Genomic DNA, 21,177 nt, shown 5'->3' with positions numbered 1-21,177 from the left:
CTCTGACTTAGAGAAGTTTTTCAATTCTCGGGACAAGACCCGATCACTCAAAACTTGCAAAATTTGTGTAGGACAGTTTGAGGAGAATGATGGTTACAATGTAAAAACGTGTTGTAGAGATAACGCAGTGGAGTTCGGTAATTTGAGTGTAAACAAAGATAGAGATTTTCAGGAAACATTCCCAAGAACTAATAATGGTGGTAGCATGGAGAGCTTGGCTTCATCTCCTTGGTTTTGGTCTGGTCCACTAACATTGACATCTTATAATGGTATATTTTCTGGTCTTAAGGAGTTCTTTTTTTTTTGGATGTACAAGTATGAAGAAGTTGTTCCCTCTTGTCTTCCTGCCAGACCTAGAAGTGATTGAAGTTAGTAATTGTGAGAAAATGGAGGAGATAATAGAAATAAGATCAGATGATGAAGGGCTTATCGGTGAACTCGAACTTCCAAAGTTGAGAGATTTGAAATTGATTGAATTACCAGAATTGAAAAGTATTTTTAGTGAAAAACTGATTTGCCATTCTCTCAGAGTAATTCACGTAAGAAATTGTGCGAAGCTGAAGAGGATGCCAATTTGTCGTCCGTTGCTTGAAAATGGCCAGCTATCTCCTCCCCCTTCTCTCAGAGAAATCTATATAGAACCAGAAGAATGGTGGGAGACAGAATTGAAGTGGGAGCAATCTAACGCTAAGAATGTCCTTCGTCACTTAGTAAAGTTTAAAGAAGTACGGGTAAGCATTATGCTAATTCCTCTATCTCAATCCCCTTTAATTTAATTTTAATGAATTAGCCTCAGCCACAAAATGATTGATTCCTCTATATATTTATTATTTATAGGAAAAATAATTAGTTTGTCTACTATATTCATGTGGAATTGAAAGACTCTTTTGTGTTTTTAAAGATGGGATTTTAAATGAGAATTTGATTGGCTTCAAAGTTTATGGCTTTTAATTACTTGGTGATCTTTTGCAGGCCGATGGTGAAGAAAGACCTCTTATTTAATAAGGATTGGAAGAAAGCATATTCTGAATAAGTCTTGTTGTTGTTTCTGTTATGCCCTCTGTTCTGCTTCTAGTGATAGAGAGGCTGCTTTGTTGTTCATGACTATCATTGGGCTTTCTGAGGCTTGTCATTCACCTGCTCTCATGCATAGAGATCTTAAGCCTTACAGCTTATTGTTTCATAGTGTACGTTGAGGAGGATGCTCCTCTTAAGGCCACAGATTTTATACTCTCTGTAATATTGTATGGTACATTTAATACTTGTTTTGGAATTTTTATTTTCATCTTGGATTCCATGTGTTCATTCACTGTGTGTCTTTCATTTGTCTCAGTGTTTGTTCAAAACCTTGTTATCGTTATCTTTTGTAGGTAAAAGTTGGGGATGATTTCTGATAACTGAGATTTTACTGCTACATGAAATGCACTAATATCTCTCTAGTCTCATGTCTGGCCATATCATGAAATGCTTTTGAATTGACCGCCAATGTTGTTTTAGCTGTAGGATATCTGGATACATAGCCTGAAATTCCAATTACTTGCTTGGTTCAGGTATCAGATCCCCTTCTATATTCAGAAATTTAGTCCTTTATTTTTGAAGTTTTTTCGTCGACCATTCAAAATCTATTGAATTTTGGAACCTGCATCATCTTATCTGATGAATACCTACTTATTCGAGACAGTTGAGTTCATCCTCTAAAGCTACCGACTTAGAAAGACAAATTGGTTTTTATCTTCTTTTTTTTCCATCCCTTGTCAACACTAGAAACTGAAATGGGTATCTTCAAGAAGATTTTGCAAGGGAATTTAGAATTTGAGTCTGAGCCGTGGAATCATTTAGCTTTATGCTATGTTTCTTGTCCAAGGAATGAAAAAAACATGAAATTGTTTTGGCATGGATAAAACAATGTTGCCGAGCATTTTCACTTGATGAAAGAATTGGCATGGTAAGTAAATGCAGAATCACATGTGAGATTTGATGTCATTGAAAAGAAAAAAAGTTGAAGGCTATGGGAACCCATTGACATTCCTAAAAGAACATGGTGGATTTTTTAATGATTTTATAATTAGAAAAAAAAAAAGGAGATTGATAACCTCTCCATCTAATTCATAAGAAACAGAAGTTCAAAAATTGGATAGTCATCTAATTTCATAGTGTGTGTAGCAATTTTATACCCTCTCCTTCACATTTGATGCACAAGGACGTTCTATGGAGGGGTTTTGAGTAGTCAGATGCAAATCTTTTGAAATTATGAACAGTCAAATATAAATTTTAAGTACTCAAGAACGAATTTATTTAGACAAATTATAAACACTTTGATCTTATTAGTCCTAAAATCAGATCCAAATATGAGCTTTCATAATCCAAAAACAAGGCTTATTAGTTTACTTTAATCAAACAAACTTGATGTCATTAATAAGGATTAAGGAGCATTTGCAGTACAAAACTGATTTGCGATTCTCTCCAAGTAATTAAAGTGAGAAATTGTGAGAAGTTGAAGAGGATGCTGATATGTCTTCCGTTGCTTGAAAATGGCGAGCCATCTCCTCCCCCTCCTCTCAGAAGAATGTTAATATAACCAGAAGAATGGTGGGAGTCAGTAGTAGAGTGGGAGCATCCTAATGCTAAGGATGTCCTTCGTCCCCTTGTAAAGTTTGAAAAGTCAGGGCGTCCTTCTCCCCTTTGTGACTTGATAGCCTGGGTAATTTGCTTTTAATCTAAGTTCAATGAATTAGAATTAATTGTTGTGTGTATACAAGACAGGTGGACTCATCCCAATTCCCAACCTTAAAACCTTCTTTTCTTACTGATTCCTCTGCTTAATGACTAGGAATTTAAGTTTAATGAATTAGAATCTATTGAATGGTTCCTAATCCACACGATGTCGTATTTTGTGAGTAAATCATAGAATACCATCTTTTCTCTTATTGATTATCGTCATGTCTACTAACTTGATTAACATTGATGCAGGTGGCTTTGCGGCATCCAAGCTTGGCTTCATCACGTCAAAATGGAATAATAATTTAAAATAGCAATAATAGAATATCTGATTTGTTGGATTGAGTTTATTATTTTTTTAAAGATATTCTACAAGCTGTTTTCCTATTACTTCACTCATGTTGGATCTCGTGAAATTAATTTCAAAATGTTCAGATTAATTTTGTTATTTTTATTTTTGAATATTGTATTAATTTCCTATTACTTCACTCAACTACAACTACTCAATAATTGATGAATGTGTATTTTTCTTTGTTTAAATTGGGTTGTATCAGAACTAATTTCATGAAATGAAATTTAATCTCAAACATAACTTTCACGAAACAACTTAAGCCTCTAAATTTGTTTTTGGAGTGATATTTGTTTAATTTCTGCATTTGTTTCTGCAAATCTAGTATTTAATATTCCTTTCCGTAATTTGATATTTTGTCTTCCCTTTTGTTTTAGCAATTTAGTATTTGTATTATATTTATGCAATTTTTTGTTTTGGAATAATCGTATAACTTCAAGAATATATTTGCTCAATTTTTGAGATATCTACTCATTTTTTGCATTCTAGTATTTTATTTTTCACTGCTTTTGCATTCTGATTTATTTGGTTGTTGATTATGACTACCGAAAGAAATGATTCACTTCAGTCTGTGAGTGTGAGGTTGGATGAAAAGAATTATTCGTATTAAAGTTATGTAATAAGAAATTTTTTTAAGGGTAAGAAGATATGAGGATATGTTAATGAAATTTATATAATACCTGAAAATATTAAGGAGGGGGATGTTGCTTTGATAGATGTATGGAAAACAAATAATATAAATATTATTACTTGGATTAATAATTTTATTGAGCACCATTAATATGCAATTGATGAAGTATAAGACAATAAAAGAAATTAATGATCATTTGCAAAGGTTATTCACTCCTTAAAGACCCCTATATAGCAGTAAAATGTGGACCTCAGTCTTGTAACATGTTGATGTCCAAGAAATAAAAACTCAATTTCTACAATTATAATAGTAAACTGTGTGTGTGTGTTTTGAATTTCTTAATAGATTTCTAAATAATCATTCTGTCTTAAAAATAATATACAAAATTATTTATATTGTAATTGAACTGAAATAAAAATCAAATTAAAACAATTAAATCTAACTAAGATAGAAATTAAAAAATAAATATGACCAATAATTTTGAGCAATGATATGGATCTTGGTCAGTTTCTTAAATTTCATTTTGTGCTATTATAGATATGTTAAGATAGGCTGCCAGAAAAGAATATAAATTTCATTTTGTGCGATTATGCTAGATTATGACTGTTTGAGGGTCGTGAGGAGACCAATATATTCTGATTTCTTTCTCTCCAAGATTAATATCAACTTAACACCCAAGCTATAAAAAAAGGAAGATAGAAAAATAACATTATATTATACATCACTCTCAAAGCGGGTGGTGCTTTTATTTTTCACAAAATACTATTTATATTTTATTGTGAATTACAATAATGTAATTTAAAAAGAAATTAATTTAATTCACTAACTTTATTTTTGCAAAAATAAGCCCTTTTGAAATCAAATTAGAGCCTAGTTGCATGTTTTTGTGTAAGGAATTGTTGAATTAAAAGAAAGTGGACTGAAATGAAAATAACAGGTAACATAGATAGCGAATGGAAAATTTAAAGACAAACCACGTCCTCTGCATAAGAAAAACAGGAGGGAGATCATATTTTTGTTCCATTTTCTTCATCTTCTCTCCATTTCTTCAAGCTAAATGAAGATGGAGAGTTCTTAAAAGGATAATATCCAAGAAAACAAATTAAATGACTAAATTTAGAGAGTTATGGAGCTTGAGAAAAACAAAGAGAAGAAGCTGGAAATTGGAAGAGGAGGACATGATTTTTGTTCAGTCTCTAAGTTTTTAATCACCAACACAACTTTTTTTGATATCATAAAATATTGACTTCATCATACCTTTAGTTTTTATTACTTATCTAATGTTGATTTACAATTATAACACTATCAAGTACATTTATTTTATGAGCCCGCAATAGCGCGCGGACATGCCATCTCGTTCAAATTTAGAGGTTAATGTTGGAATGTTTTTTTTTTCTAGTTATTTTTTTTTAGTTAGATTTTGAAATTTTAATTTAATTTAATTTTAATTGATTAACTCGGTTTAGCTATTATATAAATAATTTTGCATGTTATTCAGAATAGATAAATTATTTATAACCTTGTAAAATAGGATTTTCTATATAGTTCTGAATTTAATTTTAAAAATTGAGAAAATCTAATTTTTTGTAGTCAACACAATAACATTATTGAGGTCCACACGGTAACAGCTATTAAGTATTGACTGGATTATTGTACCGTCCTCCACCAAAGTCACATCAACTTTTTTAAAATATAAAAAAAATATTAATAGCATACAGCTTTTTCACGATGTTATTAAATATAATTGATAGAGTGAATTTTAAAATCTCTCTATTTGTCAATTTTGTGGGAATACATTTTATTTAAATTGATTAATTTTATAGATTTAAAAATAATTTAAGTAATTAGTAAAAATATCACTTAGTTTTGTAAACAACTTTAAGATAATAATTTTTTTTTAAAAATATTGAAACAATGATAGATTGAATCAAATCATAGATTTTATTGGGTTTAATACCATGTTTTGTATAAAAAAATCTATTTATTTTCAGCATCTTTTCTAAGTTGATCTCTTGTCTTTTAATTTTATCCCTAGCCAATAAATTTAAAGCAACTGAGAGTTAATTTTACAATCAAATGAGACAATTAAAAAAAAAAAAAAAGTTAAGAAACCAAAGTTAAAAATATAAAAAGGCAGTGCTCCTGTCGCCCATACTTTTTGAGTGAGTGTTTAAGCACTAATCAAAACATACTTTATGGTATTGCCCCCACTCTCTACAACCACTGGTCCTATGGCTAAAATAAAAAAAATCGTTCTAATATATTTCTTTCTCCGAAGTTTCCACAACAACTGGGTCCACGCGTTAACATTATTGAGGTCGAACAGGTCACTGATACCAAAGTCTTCCAAGTCAAGGGATATCCATTATTATTTTTTTGGTTCAAGTCCATTATTGTCTTCTCTTGAACCGTTCTTCTCTCTGTGCTATTACTGTAACAATCTCTTCCACATCGCATCTCATTACACCATTCTCTGTTCCCAGTAAATTATTTCTTAAAACCATATACTCTTCTCTTGCCTGTGCTTTCTGCTCTTTTCTTTCTGAATACTGCTTGAGCAAAGCAGCTCTTGGAGGGCATCTTGAATCCAGGTAAAGTATTTTTACTTCATCTTCTTCGTCTTGTTGGTGTTCTGCTGCAACTATTGCTTGAATCTTTTCAAGTAAAGGACAGGTTGTTGTAGGATAACTATTACTTATTTTTTAATTTAATTATTAGTTAGATTTTAAAATTTTTAATTTAAATTTAAGCTTCCACGCTCTCTCTGTGCTTCCATTAATTCATTTCCTTTCCCTCGATACCTTCTCTGAATCATTCTTCTGTCTCAACTTTCTGTCTGATTTCAGATTACTTAAGCAAAGCAGTAACTATAAGGAACTTGAAGAACCGCTTTTAATTTGTAGGGGAATCATATTTATGATTTTTTCACTATTTTTATTTTTTATTGTTTGATTCAAACATTGTTATTTATTTGCTAAAAATAATTAAAATTATGAGAAAAATGTATGCTATAACTTTTAATTTCTTCTACACTTTCTGTGCTATCATTTTATTTATTTATTTATTTTTCCTGATCACCACCATTTCTAAACCATTCTTCTCTCTCAGATCTCCCAGTTCTTTCATGTTTGCTTAGGCAAACCCGTGACTATATATCACTTGGAGAACCTCTTTTTGCAGGCAGACACATCCAGGTTTATTTCTATTCCATTTCTCATCAGAATGTTTTGATTTGTTACACGTAAACTAATTTAAATTATATTTAAAACAATTTTTTATTGGTTATTTATTTGCTAAAGATTAATTAGAAAAAATAATTAAAATTGTTATTATTTGTGGTTACTAATCTCGAAAAAATATAAAGGAAAAGATTCTAATTAAAATAAGTATTTTATTTTTTGAGAAAAGAATAAATATAATATTTTTAATATATCTTCCTCCTGGAAATATTTTATGATATTCAAGCTGTAATTGTAAAATATTTATAATATAAGAGATACAAATATAATAAAGAGAGAAATTTAAAACAAAAATCAATAAAAGAGATTTTTATTTTTATTTTTTGGTGAAACTGGTTTCTGTCTACATCTCTCATATATTATAAGTATCCCATAATGATGTCTTTGCCCTTAACACCCAAAGATACTAAACTGACTATTGAGGGCATCTGTATTTTTATCACAAGTTGCATTAATTATTATCAAATTAATTAGAAATGAATAAACTTTTTTCATTTTAAAAGTACTATGCAACAAAAAAATACCCTTAAAAACAAAAGATTTAAAATTGACATTCAATGATTTTTTTTGTATTTTGATAATAGGTTTTTTTTTATTATTATTAGGTTAACCAAGGAGTAATTTCGTATTTTAGTAAATATAAAAAAACAAAAAATATAATAAAACGACTAAAATACCATTAAAAAGAATTTTAAAACTAGTGTGCAAGGATTTTTTGTATTTTCACAACTTTTGTTTTTGTTATTATCAAGTCAGATAAGAGGCAATTTATATAACAACCCAAACTTTTCATGCTATTATTTTTTTTCTGATTGTTGTGTACATGAAATTTAGGGGTAATATTTTTTTTTTTTTACCATGAAGATTGTCTCTGATTTGCCATCCATTAATTTCATCCACAATTACAAACTTCTTCTTAATGATATACAAACTTTTATTAGACATTACAAGCTCCTATTTAATATGAAAGGTCATATATCTTGGTAACACTTAATTATACCATCATAGTTACTAATACTTGCCATAACTAAACAAAATTAAACAAGCAGTCCTCGCATCTTCAACTCTCAAACATTAACTATTAATGTACATTTAATCAGATACATCCAGCCATTTGTCTAACAATTAATTCAATCTTACAAATAATTTCACACATCTAAACCATCATTGAAACTCAAAATCACACATTTAACATGAAGTTCACATATACTAATAAAATCTTTTCCAAACAGAATTTACCATATCTACACCTTTAGGGAACATATAGCAACACAAAGTTTGACTCAATTTTCATAGATTTCTACCACACCAATTTATACAGTTTAATTTAATTCTCAACTTCCATTCATGCTAACCACATTCTCAACCAATAATATTACTTCAATTTATTTTAATTGTACAGTTAAATCTTTCCCAACTCAAGAACACAGATTTCACACCCAAAAGTTTATATAACAATATACAAACATTCATTTTAAAAGAATTTCCTCAAAACTTAGAAATTAATTGTTTAGTCAATTTAATCAGCATTTACAATTTATCATAACTACTCTTTTTAAAGCACCTTTATTCAAGAAAATATGAATGCAACACCCAAGCCTAATTAGCCAATTCACATACAACTTGAACACTTTTCCTCTTATCTCATTTATTTTCACATAGCTTAACACATAATTCTACATCTTTCTCATGTTTTTAAAATCTAAAAAGAATATCATAACTAGTTTATGATTATCCATTAGAATCTGGTTAAAATATCAAAAACTCTTTTCTATTTTTTTTTAGGGTCTAGATGTACACTTTAATATCTGTAGGGTGTAAAATTACACAACAGAGTACACTCTCAGGTATTAAAGATATAAGGTGAAAAATGCGATGCTAAAATTCAGACTTTAGAATGATTAGGATTTAACCCGATAAAGTAGAGACAGAAACTCAACCTAGAAAAATAATCAAACAACAATGCAGCTTACCGTATGTAGGATGCACTGGGGGTGATGCGTCTTCCCCTTGCATAACCAATCCCTTACCCAGAGTCTCACACTCCATAGGTTCCTAGTAATCATAATACTAGGTGGCGACTCCTGAACTTTAATCATAATTTTATGATTAAATCTAAAAAAACCCTTCCTAACACACACACCTCATTAGGAGGCACGATAAAAGCCTCGGCGCACCCCGCAAAAATGGTTATTTGGCTATCACTTCCTCCTAATTCTGAGACTCGGACATGAAACATTTACTCGGTTGTATTTACTAAATTTGTTAATAACAACTAATTTTTTTTATTAAATAAAACAATAATAAAAATAAACACAAACTGATTGAATAAAATAAAAGGAAAAAAATATGATTCAAGGATGTACATATTATAAATATTATCTAAAAATAAATATTTTTTATTCATAGATGAATCAAGATGATTTTAAAAAAATAAATACACAATTTTTTTTTAAAAAAACCTTTAATTCAAAAAAACCCTGCAAAACTTATGACTTAGAACATGAGACCGGGATAACCCGATAGAAGAGAAATTGATAATAACCACAAAACCAAGAAATTAATGATAACCATAAAACTTGTAAACCCCCCTATAAACATAGGATCATAGAAAACAAAAGAAAGACCTCGATGAGTAATGAAGACTCAATATGAATAAAGATGTTTGGAAGAGAATATAATAATACTTCTAACCACACAATAGAAAAGTAGGTTTGGCCACTAAAAGATGTCTCGAATGAAGATGTTTATTTATAAAGCTTATAATTTAGTTCAAGTCAATAAAAGCTTAGCAGTTTGAAACAAAAGCTCATGGCCTCAATTATGGATTATCCAAAAAAAAAAATGTTTATTTGTGATGTAATAAATATTCATATTGGAACATGATATTCATCTCTCAAATCTATAATAATTTAATTGATCATATAAATAATTGTTTTAATTAATAATTATGAGAAATAAAATCCCGTAATAGTTGATTACTTAAATAAAAACTCATGATTGTCTAGCATAGTAAATAAATTACTTAACCAGGGTTACCAGAGGAGTTATTTGTCATGAATGAGTTATATAACAGTTTATAAATTATGCTATCATCTCCATCACCATATATAGAGCTCGACAAGATAGAATAAGACAAGATTAAATATAGTTTTAAAATATATTTAGAAATATAGTTAAATTGCATTTCTTTCTGATATGCTAATATCAAAAATAAATTTAAAAATATTTTTTTAATATATTTTTAATTAAAAAACAATTTTCACCACATTTCTAAATAGGTTAAAAGTTTTTTAAATATGTGGATTGATGCCGATGATACTTTTTATTAAGTTTTGAGAATTTTGAATTCAAACAAGTGAATTTATATGCATGCTTGGACAACATGATTTTCTTTTTAATTTAATAAAAAATAATTTCTCATCTTCAATAGATATTTAGGTTTGTCATTCGGGTAAGACAAACCCTGTATTTTAAAATAGTATAGCTAAAAGATCCCCTTGTATATGGATCAAGACAACAATACCATTGAAATGTTAGGAATAGAATAACTTTTACATGTTTTTCAAGTTTGGTAGAATAGTAATGTTTTTAATATTTAAAAATTAAAAAAATACAGTGTAACGGTTTTGTATAAATTCTAAAGTTAAGGACTCCTTTGTGCTTGATAAAACACCTCACAATAAAGTTAATAAATAATAACACAAGAAAGGATCAAAGTTAATAAATAATACTATGTCTTACACTGCTTTAATAGATTATTACGGTAAGAGCACAGAGAGAATAATGTTAACGCGTGGACCTTTTACCTCTTTTCTTGCTTTTCTTCCTCCACGTGTTACCTTTTACCTCTTTTATAATTATGATTATTGCATTGCTAATAATTTGCAAGAAAAATGATGAACTTTTTTTTTTAGTGAATTATGTTCAATTCAAAATAACAAAATAAGGTTCATTGAGGCTTTTCTTGAAACGTCGCTCAGGAATTAATTAACGAGAATAAAAAAAATCTTATACAAATTATACAAAATTTATTATTAATCATTGATATTTATTATTGATCATCAATATTAAATAATAGCTTATTTTCGAGTATAAACTATGTTGGAATAAATTTGATAAAAGAGATTATACATAATTAATGATAGGAACGTTTATAAAAATGACTAAATTAAGGTTTATCAATTACCTTTAAATATATTATGGTTTTAATAGGTGGACTGTGTATCATATAAATTATAAAAGAATATTTATTTTTCTAATATATATAATAATAAAAATTTAGATGATAGTAACAAAAAAATAGAAATTAGTTTGAATAAATGATACCAATTCCTATTATGATATATTTAGAGAAGAAGTTCAAAGAATAGAATGAAATCAAATATTCTTAATAAAAAAAACACATAAAGAAATAAAATATGTTTTTAATAAATATAAAAGATGGATAAAAATAGAGAATAAGAAAGAGATATAAATCTCTTTGTAAAATTTCTAAAAACTTAATTACAATTATATTATAATTTCTTTCCTAAAATTATTTAAAATATAGTAATAGACACTAGGTTTTAATATATAATTAAAGAATCTCTCCTGAACCAAATAATAAAAATATCGTATAACTTTTTTGGATGAATTGTTAATGTAGGGATTATTTTGGGTACCTGACTTGACTGATTTTATTTGAATATATTATTTAATTAGTGTTGACTCTACTATTCCTGCCTTGCATTGACTGGAAATTTCACTATTTAATAACCTTGCTTTACCCTGCAGCTAGCTTCTCTGTCCCATTGCTGCCATTTTCGTAGCTAACTCTTTGTTATATTGAACTTACTCTTCTTTGCTTCTTGCTCATAACGATAACTTGAAAGCCTTACGTTCAGATAGATGATCATTGACCAGTTCATCCTATATCATTCTATTTAATTTAGAAATGCAGAAAGAAAAACGCAATCAATCCAAAGATGAAGAAAACGATTCATCCTCGCGAAAGAGAAGAAAAGCTGGCCTCAGCAAGCCTGTCAGTTTTGTCTCCACAGGTAAGGCAGATACGCGTGTCTATATATGTATATATATGTATATATATCGAATCAGCAGTTCCTATATATATATAGGAACTGCTGATTCGATTTGAATATGTTATTTGAATAGTCTGATCTTAGGATAGGTTGATTCTACTACTTCTTCTGCCTTGCATTGACTCGAAATTCCTGGTGCTTTCTCCTGCAAATGAATAGAAATCATATCCTTTCTCTGTCTCCTATATAAAGAATACAATTAACCTCATTTCAATATCATAGCTTTGGAATTTCAATTATCCTTGTAAATCTTTAAGTTAATTTTATTATTTTGGAATATATTCATTTTAAAATTTTCATATTTATTTATTTATCGGGCTTATTACTGTTTCAAAGTAACGTCACTGATTTTTAATTGGTGTTTACACCTTCAGTCCCACCCTTTTCATTGCACTATCCTTTATTATAATGTATTTTTTATTACCTCATTTATTTCTTAGAAATATTTTGTCATTTTTCTTATTATTTTATCCATCAAAACACGTTACCAGTTTTTCTGTCCTTATAAATTCTAAATCAAAATTCATTTTATGGAGGTCATCCCTTCCATTATATATCATTATTTATTTATTATTTCTTATCTTGATTTTCATCACTCATTGAGATCATACCACTTCCAGTCTTACATTTATATGATAGTTTACACATCCGTATATTTAAATTATAAATTTTTAGTGTTTCACATATTCAATATGAAAGGTCATAAATCTTGGTAACACAATTAATATGCATAATTGTACCATCACAATTACTAATACTTGCCAAAACTAAAAAAAATAAACAGGCAGTCCTCACATCTTTAACACCTTATAAACACATTAATTCTTTTACATCTCATCAGTTTAATACTTTTTTTTTTCTTTCGTTTTAACCATGAATAAACTTCTTTCTTTCTTTCTTTCTTTTATATTATCATTGGACTATCATCATCCTGCTCATTATACTTATTGATTAATAATCCAGTTTTTCATCCATCTCAAATATTTATCACTTACACTTTAAATTAATAGGATTTTAATGTATTGTTACAAACATCTCATTCCTATTTTGATTTAATCTCCTTTATATAATCGTTCTTTGTTAATAGCCCAAACTAATTTGGTATGTATATCCATTCTATTTAGTATTTACAACTACTATTTTAACTTATTTATATTTTCATTGAACTCATTTCATACCTTGAACTATACTTTATTTTAACTTTGGTTTACCAACTACATTAATTTCTTTCAACTAAACTTTATTAATTCATTTTGATTCCCATGGTCTTATTTATGGCTTATTACCGGAAATCCTCAATCTCAAACATCAATCCTACCTAATATTCCCACCGTTACATCCAATTTAATTTCATACAATATTGGCCCTATCTTTTTGGTCAATTTAAATTTTACAAAATAATTTCTTTGTTGCGATGGATTCAAATTTAACATTTAATTTTGTCTCAAAGGCAAAACAATTAATTATATATGTATATTCTGCTTCAAGGCATAAATTCTATTGACAAGCAATTATACACAACACAAATAAATAAATATTGAAAATTTAATAATTACCAAAAGCATTTTAAATAAATAAAAAAGCAAGTGAGAGGCAAATTCCTTACCTTGAGCTCCTGGGAAGTCAATCCTCATATTGAATGCTTCTCCTACAACTCTTAAACATTAACCATTAATGTCCATTTAATTGTATATATCCAACCATTTATCTAACAATTAATTCAACCAAACAAATAATTTAACACATTTCAATCATCGTTGAAACTCAAAATCACACATCACCTAACCTTCACCACTTTACCCAAACACACATTTAATATAAAATATACTTTTCGAACGCATACATCACAACAACATGCTAACATTCATTCCATCAAACATTCTATTTCATTCATAATTCCTAAACCTTCCGTATCAATCCATCAACATTTCAATATCACATAATTACCTAATATTTCACATTTACAACTTTCTCCGAACACACATACAATATGTAACTCATATATTCGTTCAAAAATCATTCTTAAACATAAGTTAATCATGTCAGTAATTTAAAATCTTTTAGAAATCCCAAGGATCTTCTTAGATAATCTAGAGTTGTTTGGGGGCATAAAAAAAGATTACTTAAAGATCAGTTCTTCTTTTTAGGATTTAATTAACTTTTTAAGGTTGGTTATCTCAAATCATAAGTTATATAATTGTTTGGTCTGTAATAGTAATCCATATGAACCACCGCATTAAAAATCTTCTAAACCTTTTTAGAGAAGAAGGATTGTTATGTCTAACTTCTTTTTTTATTGTTATGTTTTCTCTCTTTAATTATATAATAATCATAAAAATATTAGGCATAATATTTTATTTATAGTGAAAACCTAATAACCCTAATAATGATAAAATATCACTTTGCCTTCAGAAAAATATCACATATATTATTTTAAAATAGTTTTATAAATTTATTTCAATCAAGTTTTTACTTGATTTTTCCAGGTCTATAATTGCAATCCTCTATATTAATTACATTATTATCCTCAATTTCTAAAACTTATATATAATCAAGTGTCATTTAATTAATCATCACAATTTAATTTCTTACCAATGATTCTTAATGTGTATGGCTCATTATGTAACTAATATATTGATCCAAATATAAATCATAATCCTATTTAAAAAACAAGATTGTATAAATTAAATAATTTAACTTATTATTAATTCTAAAAGTTTATTGATTTATATTTTAAGATCAAATGTAGGGCCAGGTAATGTGTTTTGATTCTTCAAATATTAGGAAAGTCATATATGATTTTTTCTAACCTTTCCATGACTAGTTATTAATGTAATTATTATCTCTTTATCAATAATATTTTGATTTAGATATTTGAGCAAGGATTATGTCTACTCTATTAAATCATATTTGTCCTCAACACCATAATCATTAAAATTTTAAGATTTGTAACCCTTATTAAATCAAATCTAATTCTACCTTGTGTGTGGATTTCACAATCAAAACTAACATTTTTTTTAATTCACTTAGGGTAATGAATAATCTCTTGATCACTTAAATATCTTCATATAGTTTATGTTATACTTAATATTTGTTCATTTGTTACACTTAATTAAGGAAAATTGTGGTCAAATCATAACATAATATTCTTTATATAATATAATTTAGTTATTCAAGTTTAAAGATCACTTACATAATTGTAATGCGGATATTTCTATAAATACATGTAATCTCTTCATATAGAATGCTTTATGAATTAGTTTGATATACTTGTTATTCAAGAAACACTTACATAGTAGTCCTGGTTATCCCTCATAGTTCAACTTATAAAAACAATTATTTTTTTTTTTATAAAAAAATGAACATAATATGAATTGATTTTAATTGTCTAATTAATATTCAGTCTTAAACAAACATTGATCAATAATATTTAAAAACAATACTTAGTTTTAACTAGATATTTAGATACATAAAGGCTCGGAAATTATATAAAACAAACCAAGACTGAAGTCTAACTCTCTAAAATTTTAAGAAATTAAAATGCTATAAAAATACAAAAGTGTATATATTTGGATAGATATTAAAATAAAATAGTTTAGATATTAAATAAATCAGTAGTATTAATTGTTGATTTTGTGTTATTAAATTTTTTTTTAAATTATTAATTAGATTTATTAAAATTAAATTATGAATCACATAGAATTTTTTTTTAATTGAAACCCTTTTATTAAATCAAATTTTAGAATCATATAATAACAACTATTAATTTAGACTATAGGTTTTTGTATGAAAATTGAGGTTGAATTTAAATAGGATTTTTTTAACTTATATTTAATGAATGTCAATTTAGTCTTTGGAAGTTAAGAATAAATTTAGTATATTTTGAGATGAGTTTTTTCTCCGAAGTTTTTTGTACTAAAATTAAGGTTATTTTCTTTTAAAAAAACACTGAATGTTTGATCATTTATTTGCTGAAGTCCAATTTGGAAAAGTAATTAAAATTTCTATTAACTGTGGCTAAAACAAATAATATGCAAAAACGTGTTTTTTTTTTTTTTTGTCTAAGGTGCCAGTTTTTTATTTTATTTTGTTGTAAGCAAAATAAAATAAATATCACATATATAAGAAATTCATAAAAATTCACCAATAACTTTATTAAAACGAATTACAATAGTAAAAATATTTTAGTGTGTGTCTGTATATATTGGAATAATTTTGGTTTGGAATTATTTATATTCCTACTATGTCTTTCATTAAAACAATTGAAAGAAGTATCTTAACGTGTGACAAAAAATACAAGAGAGAGACGTTAAATCTTTTGTTGCACAGTGTATCTTTATTTCACTGTGCAACAACTTTATTTTTAAAAAACCATATAATCTTCTCTGATCTGTGCTTTCTCTTCTTCTTCGGTGTTTTGTTTTTTTTTTTAAAGAATCTTTGAAGTAAAAAAACAAGTCAGAGAAATTAATTTTATTGAGAAACTTTGGAGTTAGGATCGTCAGTTTTTAGTTTCCAAATATAAATCAATTTGTCTTCCTCAGTTTTTATAACCCATGCCTTATGGAGTTCATGCAAAATTGACCCTAAACCTTGAATTCATTGTTTTTTCTTTTCTCTTTTCTACAGAGCCACTGATCAAAATGATGCCACCGAATGATGAAGTTCGGGATTACTTTTGGAGATATGTTGAAAGGGTGGCTGAAGGTAAAAGGAAGTGTACGTTTTGTGGGAAATTATTTGCCGAAGGTACTAGCATTACGAGGATCAAATGGCATTTATCAAGAGTGGAAGGGCATGGTGTTACAACTTGTAAACTTGTTACTCCAGAAGTTCAAGATGCAGCCCGTGAAGCAGTTGATGGCTTAAGCAATAACGAGGTCGCTAATGCAATTTCAGATTCTTCACAAGAACAGAACAATGTAATCAGTAATCAAGCTGATGAGCCTCGGGGAGATTCATCCCAACCAATTGATGCAATTATGAACTATGCGCAGAACATAGTTGGAGTGAGGACAGAACCAGCGGTTCAATTGTTGGTACAAAGCAATGCGGAGGCTGACAATTTGGCAAGGGATGATGGAAGAGTACAGGTGAGAGTTCAAGACATGGAACAAGGTGTGGAGGAAGAGATAATTTCTTCGCATCTAGAAGCGGCAAATGGAATTGAAAACACCGGTGAAGGATCTATCCAGCATGTTGACAGAAATGCACAAGAGAATACTGGAGAAGCAACACAAGATCTAGTGCATCACATAGATGGTAGATCATGGTCTGAGATACAGGCAATCTCTAGTTATCTATTCCAGAACACAAGTGAGACTAGAGGAGATCTATTACCCACTAGCTCTACAATGCCAGTGGGTCAAGAATTTAAAGTCATTAAGGAAAGCATATGTTCTTCGTTAATGGATGATGAATTCTCCGTCATTGGCATTTATGGGATGGCGGGAGTTGGTAAAACAGAATTGCTGAAACATGTCCACAATGAGCTTCTACAAAGATCAGACATTCCTCATTGTCTTTACTGGGTGACCGTGAATCATGATTCCAGCATTAATAGATTGCAGAAGCTTATTGCTGCACATATTGGTTTAGATCTTTCAAGTGAAGATGATGATGTGTGTACAGCTGCTAAATTGTCAAAAAAACTAATTCAGAAAAAAACGTGGATTCTCATTTTAGATAATCTGTGCGACATTTTTGAGCCAGAGACAGTGGGAATTCCTGTCTCACTTCAAGGATGCAAGCTGATTGTTTCATCTCAATCAAAAGAGGTTTGTGAAGGGATGACTAGCAGAAACATCCGAGTGAATCCTCTTTCTAATGGAGAAGCTTGGGATTTGTTGAAGCAGCAACGTCGACAAGGCATCCCGTTTTCTCCTCCAGATGCGGAACAAATTGCGAGAGATACCACCAATGAGTGTGATGGTTTGCCGCTAGGAGTTATATCACTGGCTAGATCCACGAGGGGTTTCCGTTACAAACGCCAATGGAGGAATACTTTACAGAACCTGAGACATTCAAGAGATGGGCTAGATCACATGGAAAAGGCATTGCAGACATTGAGAGAAAGCTATACCCACCTACTAAGGTTTGATAGGCAACAATGTTTCTTGTATTGTGCATTATTTCCTGGAGGCTTCAAGATCCCTAAAGAGGATTTGATAGCTTATTTGATTGATGAGGGAGTGATAGAAAAGCGGGAGAGTAGGGAGGATGAATTTGACGAAGGCCATTCACTGCTTGATAGACTTGAAGATTTCTGCTTATTGGAAAGTGTTGATGGTGGTTGTGCTGTCAAGATGCCTAGCTTGCTCAGGATAATGGCCATCAGAATACTTCAGAAGGACTATCAAGCCATGGTTAGAGCAGGTGTACAATTAGAAGAAGTGATGGATGCAAAAGATTGGAAGGAGAATCTTGCGAGAGTTTCACTAATAGAAAACCAAATTAAAGAAATTCCTTCCGGACATTCACCAAGGTGTCCCAGGCTGTCAACTCTATTGCTACACTATAATATAGAGTTGAGATTGATTGGAGATGCATTTTTCGAGCAATTGCATGAGCTCAAGATCCTCGATCTGTCTTATACAGATATTTTAATAATGCCTGATGCTGTCTCTAATTTGGTGAGGCTCACTGCATTGTTGCTTATTGGTTGTAATAAGTTAAGACATGTACCATCGTTAGAAAAGCTCAGGGAAATGAGGAGGTTGGATCTTTATCGCACTGCACTTGAAAATATTCCTCAAGGTTTGGAATGTCTATCCGAACTGAGGTATCTTAGAATGAATAACTGTGGTGAAAAGGAATTTCCTAGTGGGATATTACCTAATCTATCTCGCTTGCAAGTCTTTATACTTGGATGGGGACAATATGCTCCGATGACAGTTAAAGGAGAGGAAGTAGGATGCTTGAAGAAGTTGGAAGCTTTGGAATGCCATTTGAAAGGTCACTCTGACTTCGTGAAGTTTTTCAAATCTCAGGATAAGACCCAATCACTCAAAACTTACAAAATTTTTGTAGGACAGTTTGAGGAGAATGATGGTTACAATGTAAAAACGTGTTGCAGAAAATCAGCAGGGGGGTTCGGTAATTTGAGTGTAAACAAAGATGGAGATTTTCAGATCACTTTCCCAAATGATAATCAGGAACTAATCGTTCGGGAGTGCAGTAGCATGGAGAGCTTGGTTTCATCTTCTTGGTTCTGCTCTTCTCCACTACCACAGCCATCTCCATCTTATAATGGTATATTTTCTGGTCTTAAAGAGTTCTATTGTTTTGGATGTACAAGTATGAAGAAATTGTTCCCTCTTGTCTTCCTGGAAAACCTAGAAGTGATTGAAGTTAGTAATTGTGAGAAAATGGAGGAGATTATAGAAACAAGATCAAATGATGAGGGGCTGAAGGGTGAAGAAAGCAGCGGCAGCAGAATTCTGAAACTCGAACTTCTGAAGTTAAAAATTCTGAAATTGATTGAATTACCAAAATTGAAAAGCATTTGTAATGCCAAACTGATTTGCCATTCTCTCAAAGTAATTCACATAAGAAATTGCCAGGAGCTAAAGAGGATGCCAATTTGTCTTCCGTTGTATGAAAGTGACCAGCCATCTACTCGTCTTTCTCTTCATGAAATCATAGCATACCCAAAAGAATGGTGGGATTCAGTATTGGAGTGGGAGCATCCTTACGCTAAGAATGTCCTTGGTCTCTTTGTAAAGTTTCAGTAGGAGACGACTGCTTTTAATGAATTACGTAAGCATTATGCTAATTCCTCTCATCTCAATCCCCTTTAATTTAATTTTAATCAATTAGCCTCAGCCATAAAATGATTGATTCCTCTATATATTTATTATTTATAGGAAAAAAAATTAATTTGTCTACTATATTCATGTGGAATTGAAAGACTCTTTTGTGTTTTTAAAGATGGGATTTTAAATGAGAATTTGATTGGCTTCAAAGTTTATGGGTTTTAATTACTTGGTGATCTTTTGTAGGCCGATGGTGAAGAAAGACCTCTTATTTAATAAGGATCGGAAGAAAGCATATTATGAATAAGTCTTGTGTTGTTTCAGTTCTGCCCTCTGTTCTGCTTCTAGTGATAGAGAGGCTGCTTTGTTGATCATGACTATCATGGGGGTTTCTGAGGCTTGTCATTCACCTGCTCTCATGCATAGAGATCTTAAGCCTTACAGCTTATTGTTTCATAGTGTACGTTGAGGAGGATGCTCCTCTTAAGGCCACAGATTTTGAACTCTCTGTAATATTCTACAACCATGTATGGTACCTTTAATGCTTGTTTTGGAATTTTTATTTTCATCTTGGATTCCATGTGTTCATTCACTGTGTTTCTTTCATTTGTCTCAGTGTTTGTTCAAAACCTTGTTGTCGTTATCTTTTGGAGGTAAAAGTTGGGAATGATTTCTGATAACTGAGATTTTACTGCTACAACAGATCATCACTAATATCTCTCTGCTCTCATGTCTGGCCATTTCATGAAATGCTTTTGAATTGACCGCCAATGCTGTTTCAGCTGTAGGATATCTGGATACATAGCCTGAAATTCCAATTACTTGCTTGTTTCAGGTATCAGATCCCCTTATTCAGAAATTTGGTCCTTTATTTTTGAAGTTTTTTCGTTGACCATTCAAAATCTATTGAATTTTGGAACCTGCATCATCTTATCTGATGAATACTTACTTATTCGAGACAGTTGAGTTCATCCTCTAAAGCTACCGACTTAGAAAGACAAATTGGTTTTTATCTTCTTTTTTTTCCATCCCTTGTCAACACCAGAAACTGAAATGGGTATCTTCAAGCAGATTTTGCAAGGGAATTTAGAATTTGAGTCTGAGCCGTGGAATCACTTAGCTTTATGCTTTGTTTCTTGTCCAAGGAATGAAAAAAATATGAAATTGTTTTGGCATGGATAAAACAATGTTGCCGAGCATTTTCACTTGATGAAAGAATTGGCATGGTAAGTAAATGCAGAATCACATGTGAGATTTGATGTCATTGAAAAGAAAAAAAGTTGAAGGCTATGGGAACCGATTGACATTCCTAAAAGAACATGGTGGATTTTTTAATGATTTTATAATTAGAAAAAAAAAAAGGAGATTGAAAACCAACCTCTCCATCTAATTCATAAGAAACAGA

General features: G+C 29.9%; 2 protein-coding genes across 2 annotated transcripts; both read left to right on the top strand.

Moving 5' to 3' along the window:
• Nucleotides 1-302: 302 nt before the first annotated feature.
• On the top strand, nt 303-1,325 carry LOC112325458 (probable disease resistance protein At4g27220). Its single transcript, XM_024591999.2, has 2 exons — nt 303-731; nt 973-1,325. Exons 1-2 carry the CDS (start codon nt 318-320, stop codon nt 1,000-1,002), a joined length of 444 nt encoding a protein of 147 aa, XP_024447767.2. The 5' UTR covers nt 303-317; the 3' UTR covers nt 1,003-1,325.
• A 4,708-nt stretch (nt 1,326-6,033) lies between these two features.
• Nucleotides 6,034-20,360, top strand: LOC7465886 (probable disease resistance protein At4g27220). The gene is made up of 6 exons (XM_002325265.3): nt 6,034-6,289; nt 6,545-6,597; nt 6,807-6,892; nt 11,880-11,979; nt 16,648-19,776; nt 20,019-20,360. Exon 5 carries the CDS (start codon nt 16,662-16,664, stop codon nt 19,749-19,751), a length of 3,090 nt encoding a protein of 1,029 aa, XP_002325301.1. The 5' UTR covers nt 6,034-6,289; nt 6,545-6,597; nt 6,807-6,892; nt 11,880-11,979; nt 16,648-16,661; the 3' UTR covers nt 19,752-19,776; nt 20,019-20,360.
• The last annotated feature ends 817 nt before the right edge of the window (nt 20,361-21,177 follow it).

Source organism: Populus trichocarpa, unplaced genomic scaffold (assembly GCF_000002775.5).
Source record: "Populus trichocarpa isolate Nisqually-1 unplaced genomic scaffold, P.trichocarpa_v4.1 scaffold_25, whole genome shotgun sequence".
In the NCBI taxonomy this organism is placed as follows: Eukaryota; Viridiplantae; Streptophyta; class Magnoliopsida; order Malpighiales; family Salicaceae; genus Populus; species Populus trichocarpa.
This window is presented reverse-complemented; position numbering and strand designations above follow the sequence as displayed.